General features: G+C 45.2%; 1 protein-coding gene across 1 annotated transcript; it reads left to right on the plus strand.

Moving 5' to 3' along the window:
- Positions 1-6,432: 6,432 nt before the first annotated feature.
- hint1 (histidine triad nucleotide binding protein 1) lies at positions 6,433-11,759 on the plus strand. The gene is made up of 3 exons (XM_064308218.1): positions 6,433-6,591; positions 7,895-7,999; positions 11,207-11,759. The coding sequence occupies exons 1-3, from the start codon at positions 6,481-6,483 to the stop codon at positions 11,369-11,371; spliced, it is 381 nt and encodes a 126-aa protein (XP_064164288.1). The 5' UTR covers positions 6,433-6,480; the 3' UTR covers positions 11,372-11,759.
- The last annotated feature ends 267 nt before the right edge of the window (positions 11,760-12,026 follow it).

Below are 12,026 nucleotides of genomic sequence, written 5' to 3' on the forward strand. Positions count from 1 at the left end.
GGGGAGTCCAATCTTATCTGTCTTCGGCGCTGGCCGGGACTAAAACAGAACCCTGCCCCCACAATGGCCCTTTTCGGATAAGACTGGACACCCCTGGTCCAGGGGGGAAGACTGCCCCCTATTTGTCCACCAGTGTAATTACTGACACTACATCCAGCTCCACTTAGCTTACACTATGAAAAAGGCTTGGCATGATGTGGTATGGTTGATGGCACATTGAGATGTCACTGCCATATTTCAAACAGTGAATAAATCGCTTGTCAGAAAGATTGAGCACAAACAGATGCGATAATGAAAAACAAGCACCTTCTTGAGGAAACTTCTGGCACAGTCTGCTGAGCGACCCACTCTGGAGCTGGATACGGGATGCCCCAGGTGATTGGCAGTTCAGGGGCCCCCTGCCATGGCCCAATCTGTGCAGTGATCCCTTCTCTATCCGTGACCCTCTCTGCTTCCTACCAGCCTGAATAACGCAAGAGATACAGAAGGAGAGTGGACTATCTGCTCTCCATTTAGGTAATTATATATATATAGTTATGTTGGTGTGGCGTTGTGTGAGTGTGTGTGTGTGTTTGTGAAGTGGCGGCGTCGTCTGCCTATGTGTGTGTGTGTGTGGTGGGTGTGTGGTGTGTGGGTGAGGTGTGTGTGGTGAGTGGGTTGGTGGTGCAGGTGTGTGCGGGTGTGAGTGTGTTGCGTTGGTGGTTGATGGGTGGTGAGTGTGTGTGTGTGTTTGTGAGTATGTGTGCGTGTCTGTCTGTCTGCCTATGTGTGTGTGTGTGTGTGTGTGACTTTGCAGGCCCTGATTGGAAAGTGTGATTCTTACCCAGTCTTGAAAGCGCAGATTTCTGAAAGCAAGTCTGACCTCTCAAAACGGACCAGCGGCTCAACCACCCAGCAGCTGAACATCGCCATAGAGACGACATCCCACGGCAGGAAATTGAAATCCAGGGGGACATGAACGTGGAGGTGCCCTTTACCTTGCGAGGGGTAACATTTTCAAAGAGTAGAGAGCGATCATCGTCGGGATCCAAATCCAGCACATTTAGGTCATGGTGCCACCAGTAAGCCCCGCGGAGCAAAAAGCAAAAGTTCAAAAGTGCATCGAGGATCACCGGAAGTTTGATTTCCCTCATACAGGGTTGTTAATAATGAAAACCCACCTCAGTGTGCCATTTGTTTTGTGTTTTGTCCTTCTGCAATTGTGGAGTTCAGGCAATAATTTAATAATTTTAGTAATTTAATAATTTTAGTGTTACTTTGTCTGATTACACAAGTTTATCTTGCATCTTAAAGCCACTGTTTGTGTTTTGAACCCATAAATAGAAATAATTATATGAAGTTAGCATTACTTTGTCTGATTACACAAGTTTATATTGCATCTTAAAGCCACTGTTTGTGTTTTGTCCTTCTGCATTTATGGAGTTCAGGCAATAATTTAAGAGTCATTGCTGAAATATCGCCTCCGCATTTCCCTGAGCTAAAACATGATAATAATGTCATGTCCCATGTTCAATAATGTTACGTTCTATGCTCAATATGTTGTGGGGAGGGCAGGAGGGGACACACAACCAAATGCATAGTTCTGGGCGCCCCCAACAAGAAAGCTCGAACACATCTGGTTTAGACCACAAGACCACAGAACTGCATGAAAACTGGAACAGCTACTCCTAATCTGTGAGATAAGAACAAGCTGTTTTAAATTCTAATGCGGTTCTGTGGTGTGGTGGTTTAAAGATCACATTATGGAAACCGCAATCAAACTGTAATTTGTTTTAACTTTACATATGTATAATACAATGCACTCCTCTTACTAAATATGGACTCTGCTGGGTGGAATAAGCCCATATTAGCATAATGGACAACCTTTCAGGTGAACTGGCGAGTCTTTGAACCCATAAATAGAAATAATTATATGAAGTTAGCGTTACTTTGTCTGATTACACAAGTTTATCTTGCATCTTAAAGCGGCAGTTTCGCATAGTTTCAAACATGAAAGACATACAGCCACACAAAACATGCAGATACTGTATACAGCATAGAGACAGAACTAGAGGTGTGTGTGTTACTATACCAGCATAGAGACAGCACTAGAGGTGTGTACATTACTATACCAGCATACAGACAGCACTAGAGGAGTGTACATTACTATACCATCATACAGACAGCACTAGAGGTGTGTGTGTTACTATACTAGCATATAGACAGCACTATAGGTGTGTGTGTTACTATACCAGCATATAGACAGCACTAGAGGTGTGTGTGTTACTATACCAGCATATAGACAGCACTAGAGGTGAATACAAGACAGGCAAGGCAGGCAACTACCTGGGCCCCCCATGAGTGGGTGGGGGGGGGGTATTGTGGGGCCCCTGAGGGCTGAGTTTTAGGAGATTTGCGTAACATGATGCCAGTGGAAGTAGGTCAAAAGGGCTCCACTGGATTTACAGCCTAGCTGTAACCCCCTTCCCCCCCATCTGACAAATTAATGACAAACAAATTCAATACACTGACTGATAACAACCAAGGCTTCCACACACCTATTACACACCACAATCCACAATATCACTTGAATTCTCTAAATACGGGCTCTGTTCAGCCCATACAGTACGTCAGCCACTATTCTTTTTTACTGCTGAGTAATTATATTCCACAGGCCTATATGTTAGATATAAATTATGCTAATGATAGCGTAAGAGGTCATCTGTTTAATATTGGAATTCACAAAAAAAATGACGTCAAAACATAAAAGCACGGAGAGTTTCACGCACTCAAGCAGGTAAAGGTCATATGACGCGGCGGAATTCTCGGAAAAGAATGCATTCAATATTGAGTTTAGCCGTTCCAGAATAATGACAGACGATTAAGGCAAATTTGATGGAGGTCCCGTCAAAAGATTTAGCCATTTATTTTACTGAGAGACACAAATTGCCGTCGCGCGTGTTTCTCTCGCACCAGCGCGTGCGGTATTCCCCAGGCGGCTCGCAGCACGCCATTCTGAAGACGTTAGCGCCGATTGGTGCTAGTGCCTGCAGCTATTGTTGAATAAGTATTTTACTTCAAATTATCGTGGTGGCAGGCTGTTGACTCACACAACAACAAACTTTCTGTAAGTTAGGTATAAGAGTGTCTGTTCAATAACTAAAGTATGACTACATCGTTAAACGTATCCTAAATTGGCAATTGCGTTAAACTTACTCAAGGATTAAGGGCCGTACCCCCTTTGCATCAACATACAGGAGTACGTCCTACCGGCCTCCATTTTTTGTGTTTTTACAATGTGTAGGCCTACTGTGCGCAGCTTGTGTACGCTGCAGAAATGCAAAATGCTAATACGAAATGTCTCATAAGAGGAAGTTGTCTTTTTGACGGTAAACATTGAGTAGACCGGCAATTTATTTACCAGTTTGTGCATTTCTCGTATGCATTTTTTCCTTAAACACAATGATCAAACATAGTTTACCTGCACAACTCCACCACTTCCTGTAGTTGGGGTCCGTCTTTCCCTACTGTTATTTTATCTGAGAAAAGGGTGTTAGACTGCCCCCTAGTGGACTTTATAGTCACGTGCATGGAATAGGGTACAGGGCTCATTTAGTTCTGCGTATCCAAGCCGATAAGAGATTTATGCGTTTTTCCAAGACAAGCCTTGATATTTTGAAGCTCATTACTGTCTCAGCTGAGGTATGATGGTCTGTTGACAGAATGAATGATCGCAGACTCAAGCAGCAGCTGTATCTCGCTCAAACTCGCTCGTTCTCTCTCTCTCTCTCTCTCTCTCTCTCTCTCTCTCAGCCTCTCCTTGTCCATCTCTACAAATCTCCACTTGCTACAAGGGAGATATAAAAGCAGAGACAGAGTGAAATACTCCCCCTTTTTAAAACAGTTTTATCAGTCTGGGCAGGCTCCTTCCGTCTGTCGCCAGCACAGCGTGTTATGAAGGCAAGAGGATGTTGTGGAACCCGGGGTCAGGGATGGTGGGCGGTGATCTTGGTAGCTCATGCGTATGTTTCTGGTCCGCTGTCCGCTGTCAGGCACAGATGGGCCGCCAGGGACTTCCCGACTAAAAGCAGTTTCCCTGCAGATTACTGCACAATTCCCCAATATTTCCCTAGCCTAGTTGGCTTGGCAGAGGTTAGGTCTGAACAGTGTTCACTGTGTGAACTAAACTGTGTTCTTGGCTAGAAATAGCCGTACAAAATAAGTATTGTACCTTACTGAACCTGTGTTTAGCAGTTGTCTATGACCATGAAATGCACTTTTTGTACGTCGCTTTGGATAAAAGCGTCTGCCAAATAAATGTAATGTAATGTAATATTAAGCACTTAAATGCAAGAGCACATTAAAAAAAAACCAGCAGACACAGCGGCCGCACAGGATTAGTTGGAGATCCCAGGCTCACCCCAACACTGCATCCTATGGTGGTACTGCTACACGTGACGAGTTGATCACATCATCATGTTTGATTCGTTTGATGTGTTTGTCATAACACCTTATTAGCCTACCACACATCACATCACATAGTTGCATTTACTTTACGGAACATGTTTATGTTCTTTCACCAGACTCATTCACAGTGTAGCCTTCTTTAAATAATAAAGTGCTGTTTTCCTGCGACTGGTTGGAATGGAGTGGAACATTGATTTCCTTGAATCTGCTCTCTCAGCCAATGAGTGGACTCCTTTATACATTCATTTGCCCCGTTAATTGCTTGTGATTAACTTGATGGTCTTATTGGGATTACTCTTTTACCGACCGCCTCTTAATAAACTACTTGTTTACCAATTAATGCAATCAACAGATATAACCTAAGTTTCATCAAGATTATATACTACCTCAAAGATGTGTGGTAGTAATGGGGGGAGTAATGAGGGAAGCTGGTTGCTAAAACATTTGCCGTTGAGATCCTTTTTACACTCCTTCACCTGAGCGCTATGTGCACTAAGTATATATTAACAGTATATAAATCTGTTTTTACTAGACCTGTGTGTCTGTTCTGTTGCAGTGAATGGCAGAAAGAGTGGGTTGTAGAAAGAGCAGAGATGGAAAATGGATGTAGGTATAGAGCAGATTTTATAACCGTCGCAATATGCCAGGAAGAGGGCAGCCATGATGAACTATGAGTGCAAAACAGGAAATGACACGTACTATAACCATTTCCACTCGATTGCAGGTTGTCCACTAGTTCACAGCATCGGTGACCATAGAAATTTAATTTAATAGAATGCAACCTAGATTGACAGCACCATCCTTAGGAACCTTGGGAAGTTCCTTTTGGCCTCCACACTTTCCTCTTGCCACCACTCTGATATAAATGAATCCTTGTCTCTTTTGTCCACAAAACCTTTTCCCAGAACTCTGCAGGCTTTTTTAGGTACTTCTGATTAACCTCTAACCTGGCCATCCTGTTTTTGCAGTTAACGAGTGGTTTGCATCTTACAGTGTACCGTCTGTGGTTCTTTTCTTGAAGTCTTCTGTGGACGGCCGTCCTTGACACATCCACGCCTGCCATCCAAAGAGTGTTTCTGATCTGTCAGATAGGCGTTTTTTTTTTTCTTCATTATGGTGAGAATTCTTCAGTCATCTGTAGAGGTCTTCCTTGACCTTTCCAATTACTGAGCTCACCAGTACTCTCTCTTTCTTCTTAATGATGTTCCAAACATTTGAATTAGGTAAATATAAGGTGTAGCATATGTCTCTTGGCTGGTTTTTTTCTTAGCTCAGCCTCATAATGGCTTCCTTGACTTTCATTTTTAACATAGGTCCTTATGTTGACATGGTAATAAAAAGCCTAGGATCAAGACGAGATACTGTAAGCTATCTTATGCCTGTATAAGGAGGCAATTGAATACACCTGACCAATCAGAAATGGGGGGGGGGGGGGGCTATGTATGAGAAGTCCTGTAACTTCTACATGGTGACACCAAAATGTATTTAAAAAAAAATACCCATTAATAAAAGCTGAAAATGTGCACTTTATCCTCATGTGAACTGTTTGATCACATTGCTTGATCGAGGGCGGGGGGGGGGGGGGGGGGGGATTGGGGGTAAGTGGTGGGGGAGGTAGTGTTGAGGGCCAAGTTCTATTGAGAGAACATTTAGTGAACATAATGCTTTGTGTGTGTGTGTGGGGGGGGGTGCTCCATTGATATTGTGAGATTGCTGCTGATATAATAAAATTTTTAAAACAGTATTAGTTAAATTCTGTTCCTGTTTTGAACTTAATGCACTAATCAATCCTTTTTCAAACGCTTGAATGTGATCACAGGACTAAGGACTTCAGTCTCGAATAGGAATTGCGTCATACTTTTAAGTTCACAGATCCAAGGGGCGGGTCGATAATGACTGACTTGTGCCTACACCAATAAAACTTTAGTGTACGCTTTCAAATATGCCTTAGCCAATGAAGTTTCACATGCTACAGTGTAACGCCTTTACAAAACCGGGGGACAGAAGGGAAGAGCCGCTGCCGCTGTCTGCACGATGTCGGACGAAATTGCGAAGGCGCAGGCTGCTCAGCCGGGCGGAGACACGATTTTCGGGAAAATTATACGCAAGGAGATTCCTGCGAAAATATTATACGAAGATGAACAGGTCTGCATCTACTGTTTGATAAACGGAGCATTGCCGTTGAAAAGAAAACGCGGCTTTCTTGCGCTGAGGGCCACCAGCTGCCAAGTTAGCTAACGACGTTAGCGAGGCTTCATCCCGGAATCCAAACGTCTTGAATTGAATCACTGACTAAACCATATAAACAATAAGCTACATTATCTGCTTGTGCAAACGCGTAATTTTGGAACAGTGACTGCAGTGTTGCGTTCATAGCCACCCAGATGAAGAGCTAAGGATGGCTTGCTTGCCCTGCTTTCAAACGTCAGTTAGCAAGGGCTAACTGAGCGCTTAGTCTGCATTTGTGCATCGAACGGTGGCAAGCGCTATTATTGGCAATCTGCAGTATAACCCGACAAGCTAAAGAACCCTAATCTACCTGACTCGTTATGCGCTTCTAATGTTTAGTAATTACGTAGCACTTGAAGGCACAATCAATGGGATATCTTAGTGGTTAGCTGGGTAATCCCACTTGATTTAACCTACCGCGATGGGAAGTGGTTGCAGCATGTGTATAACCGTTTAGGAATATGACTAGGGCCGTACACATTTGATTGTTAACGGAATTTATTTTCATAAAAGTGAAGCGAGCGAGCGAAAAAAAAAGTTGACCTGTAAAAATACGGATTAGGATTGCTGGCAAATTGGCAACTCTTAGTCTGTTATGGCTGGGCTATGTTCGTTGAACATGTAGCGGTCCTTAATACCAAAGTGCTTTTGACAACCAGTTTATGGATATGTAGGCCTACTGTCGAGATTGATGCATATAAGACGTGTGTGTTAACAGTTTTCTGTAAGAAATTGCAATGATCAATAATGTTTTTTAAAAAATCAATTCATGAATATAATAACTAGATTAAAATATTTAAAAAACTGCAGTGTGTAGAAGACTAAATGTAAATTCAGAAAGGTAAGTAAATAATAATAAATCAGAATGACGTGGAAAAATAATTAGCCGAATTCATACCTTGCGTTCATCGCATAGGATTCCATTCATGAATTTTGGAACGTTGCGGATTGGGCGGCGCTATCGAACCGGAACTGTGAATGTAGGCCTATCATCCATGAGGTCGTGCACTTGTTAAAGTCCCATACTTGTACTTATTGTCCTGGGATATTTATCCTGCCTTTGGCGAATAGCAGGTGCGACTGTGCCAGCTAGCCAGGCAAAAAGCCCTGTTCTCTCATGGGAGTCTTTTAAAACATATTTTAGTTTGATGGTTCTGTCAGTGGTAACGGCATGAACGGGTTTATTAAATTGGGGGTGTCCCCGTCCTGTGTGTTCCAGTGCATAGCCTTCCATGACGTGGCACCCCAGGCGCCCACTCACTTCCTGGTCGTCCCCAGGAAGCCGATCACGCAAATGTCGAAGACCGACGACGGAGACGCGGCTGTAAGTGTTAATGCGTCTGACATTGCGGTCACCAACCCTGCTCCTGTGGAGATCTACCTGTCCTGAAGGTTTTCATTTGAACTCGAGTTCAACACGCCTGAGGGGTGCTTTGTTAGGGCTGGAGTGAAAACCTACAGTACATTAGATCTCCAGGAACAGGGTTGGCTACCGCTGGTTTATTACAGCACTATAACTAGAATAGTTCTCCTGTGTAAAGTTGAGCCTATATGTCCATCTATAACCAGCCTGTGTTTGGACTCCGCAGACCTAATTCTTTTTTAAACCAAGGTTTATTGTAGGGGTTTTTCAGGTACAGTGCCAGAAACATGCACCATCATGACACAGAATGCAGGATGTACCCCCCCCCCCACGCAGTCTAAGCACGTGATTAAAAAAGAAAAAAAAGAGCAGCATTAGGCCCTGCTAAGGAGGGCGGAGGACAAACCTGCTCGACTGCGTTTTAGCGCCAAGCCGCTGACTACGTTACCTACGCGCATTCATCGTCAGCTGACCAGACACGTCCAATCAGGGGCCATTCGTGGCGTCATCGCTGTGAATGGTGCCAGGGAAACGTGTGAAATGCACAAGTGTGGCAAAAAAACGTTTTAAAAGATTTTTAATTGCATCATCTCACACGTTTATTTACATCCGTTTGGCAGACGCTCTTATCCAGAGCACCAAACAGTAGCGGAGAACATCGGTGTTACTCTCCAGAATACAAGAATGCAGTGTCAACAAAGACTGCAAGTTAAATTATCTTTCAAGCAACCACCTGCAGGCACTCCGCCCGAAACCCACAGCCGAGCCGGATTCAGATTTTAACCGGACTTCGTTTACGGCGCAGAGCTGCGTCACATTCCATCACTGTGTTCCGCGGCGCACTGCGTCAGCTCCGCAGCGCCAGTCAGCGCAGAGTTAGGGGTCCGAACGTCACTGTGCACTCAGCGCACAGTTAGGTGTCCAAACGTCACTGTGCACTCAGCGCAGAGTTAGGCGTCCAAACGTCACTGTGCACTCAGCGCACAGTTAGGTGTCCAAACGTCACTGTGCACTCAGCGCACAGTTAGGCGTCCGGACGTCACTGTGCACTCAGCGCAGAGTTAGGCGTCCGAACGTCACTGTGCACTCAGCGCACAGTTAGGCGTCCGGACGTCACTGTGCACTCAGCGCGCAGTTAGGCGTCCGAACGTCACTGTGCACTCAGCGCGCAGTTAGGCGTCCGGACGTCACTGTGCACTCAGCGCAGAGTTAGGCGTCTGAACGTCACTGCGCCGTGAACTCCACCACCGCCAGCGGCTGACTGAAGGCCAAGCTCACCACACGGCACTCTGACTCAGTACAGGGAGCAGTTTTAACTTCACTCGTGTAGTGCCAGTCACCTCTTCGCCTCTTTAAGGTGTAAAGAAGGAAACGCGCCAGTCTTCACAAGCTTTTTAAATTTATTTATTTCTTTTTTGAAGTGTCAGATAAATTCCGCTACTTCTTCAGTGTTTAAGTAAACGTGGAGCCCCTCGGTAAACTAATGTCCTTTTTTAAACAGAGAGCTGTTTATGGCCTTGACTGTAATCTTAGGCTTGCCAGCCCAGTTGCTGCGTGGCAGTGCCACCCTGCCACCCAAAAGCGCCTAGCGTGCGGCTGATGCCCCCGAGCTGGTTTTAGGGGAACCCCCCTCGGGTTCATCGTTTCTCTCTCCGAGCACACAGCACCCCCAAATTTCCCTCTCGTTCCTCTGGAAAGTGTCCAGTGCCTTCTGGCAGCAGGACTGCTCCAGTCAGATCGGGCTGTTTGTTCGGCGCTCATTTTTTACCATTCCCCCGGGAAACGGCTTCATCCTGACCTTCGGTTCCGCCATTTTCGTTTTAATTAAGCCGTGAATTTCAGAAAAACCCCGACTCTACGCAGCCCCCCAGAGAAAGCCGCGGTCTGGTTGGAGTTCAGCGGCCTGACCATCAACTGGCAGCGAGTCTAAATATAGGAGCCATTGCCGCGGGGCAGCTGTGCTTCAGATAACTTTGGCAGGCTTTAAAATTTTTTTTGCTTTGAACTGGTAGGGTTGAAACTGAGTAGAACTGAATGGAGAAATTCTAATCGGCATCGCCATTATTCAGTATTTGTGCTCAGGCTGTTTTAAAACTTACATTTGAAGAAAACTTGGCAAACTCCCCCGAATTGAGGATACTAAGTAACAAGGTTCATGTTAACTTAAGTGTCTCACCCACTCCCCCCCCACTACTGCCAGCAGGTGGTGCTGTTTACCACGGTAAAAAAATCACTGTGTCGTCACTGTGATCTAATGCATCAAGCCAGTGAGAGTATTTTTACTTACAATTATGTCTGTAATAATCATGTACCAATTTGTGCAAAGCTATTACTGTATCCATTACATGTTAAGAGGTTTTGAAAAGCTGAAAGGCTCTGAATTAATGTGGCTCTTGCAAGCACAGAGCAAGAGCTGCAAGAGGTTGGAACATATTTAGAGTGGGATAATTTGACTCTGTAAAGCATTTTTTCATGAATATTTCATATTATTATTTCATATATATTTCAGAGGATTTCAGAGTTCAAATTAACTACCAGACCGGTTCGTCTTTGTCTGTGAGATTCTACTGTACTGTGTAACGCCTTGACTGTTGGTTGAAGTGGTAACTAATTGTTCTATGGCAAGTTTTTAAAAAATGCATTTTATTTTCTTTTTGCACAAAGCACGTTCTGAATTTTTAGTCGGGTGACTGTCTCTAAGACAGGTGCTCAGTTCCGGTGTTGGAGAGCTGGGGGTATTGCACAAAGCAGGTCTACTGAGTTAGCCAGATAACTGCGACAAGTAAAACGCGGAACAGCTCTTTTAACTTCAGTCCATGTTCCAGATTTGGGAGGGTTCCGGGTTTTACTCAGTGCAGTTATCCAGCTAACTCTGGAATCCTGCTTCCTGAAACAGGGCCTGGTGTGTGTGCAATTGAATGGTTGAATAGCCTGTACACACCAACACTGGCTCACTCGTAGGGTAGATCACAGTAAAACGTTTCTTATCGTCTGTCTTTCAGTTGCTTTTCAGGAAAGTTCGCTAAAATGTCAGACGGCGTAAACATTAGGGCTAATTTAGTAAACAAGGCCGGAAGTTTGCCATGAGAAGCGGGAACAGACCTCATTGCCCACCTCTGATCTGAGATCTCCTGTGTGTTCTTTCTACCCCCCCCCCCCCCCAAACAGCTCCTGGGTCACCTGATGCTCGTGGCGAAGAACTGCGCGGAGAAGGAGGGGCTGAAGAAGGGATACAGGCTGGTGGTGAACGAGGGTCCCGACGGAGGGCAGTCCGTCTACCACATCCACGTCCACGTCCTGGGGGGCCGACAGATGGGCTGGCCCCCCGGCTAACTGCCAGACCCCCCCCCCCCCCACCCCGCGCTGCACATCCCACCCCCACCTCCGTTTTAGCTGAAGCCCAGATGTCGTTGTTGTCGCACGTTTCGACAGCCTGTGTTGTTTACCAATGGGGGGGGGGGGAATACAAGACAAAGAAATGCACCTCCAGCAGTGTGTCATGGGTTTAGCTCGTCTTGTTCTTATAATCCAGCAGTGGGGTGAAAAAACAAGAGTAACAAGTCTACGCACCTTACACCCCCGAAACAAACCACATAACATTTTTTTTTTCTTTCTTTCCCTTTCTGAAAACTGGGGATTTGGGGAAGCCTGCATCTTTAAACCTCATTGAGATTCTTCTGTTCATGCTTCAGAAAAGCCATTAAAAACATGTTTTACTCCAGCGGACTGGTCCTGTTTTGAAATGTGTCCGTTTGATAATGGCTGAAGTGGGGAAGACGCGAGCGGAGACGTGACGGAGGCCGTCTGCTCGTCTTCGCTCCCGAAACACGTTCGCAGAAGCCGCGAGGACAATGGCGATCACCGGGCTTTGTGGCGCTAAATCGCAGTTAGCTTGGTTTTTAATTACATCCTTGAGTAATTGCTGTTCTCGGGCAGAAAGGCTTCTTGAAATCCCCCCCCCCTCCTTATCTCGTGGGTGTGCAAAGTG

The sequence above is a fragment of the Anguilla rostrata genome, chromosome 14 (genome assembly GCF_018555375.3).
Source record: "Anguilla rostrata isolate EN2019 chromosome 14, ASM1855537v3, whole genome shotgun sequence".
Lineage (NCBI taxonomy): Eukaryota > Metazoa > Chordata > Actinopteri > Anguilliformes > Anguillidae > Anguilla > Anguilla rostrata.

Coding starts and splice junctions, on each gene's coding strand:
- hint1 (XM_064308218.1), top strand. CDS start 6,481: ATGTCGGACGAAATTGCGAAGGCGCAGGCTGCTCAGCCGGGCGGAGAC. Junction 6,592..7,894: donor TATTATACGAAGATGAACAG/GTCTGCATCTAC, acceptor TGTGTGTTCCAG/TGCATAGCCTTCCATGACGT. Junction 8,000..11,206: donor CCGACGACGGAGACGCGGCT/GTAAGTGTTAAT, acceptor CCCCCCAAACAG/CTCCTGGGTCACCTGATGCT.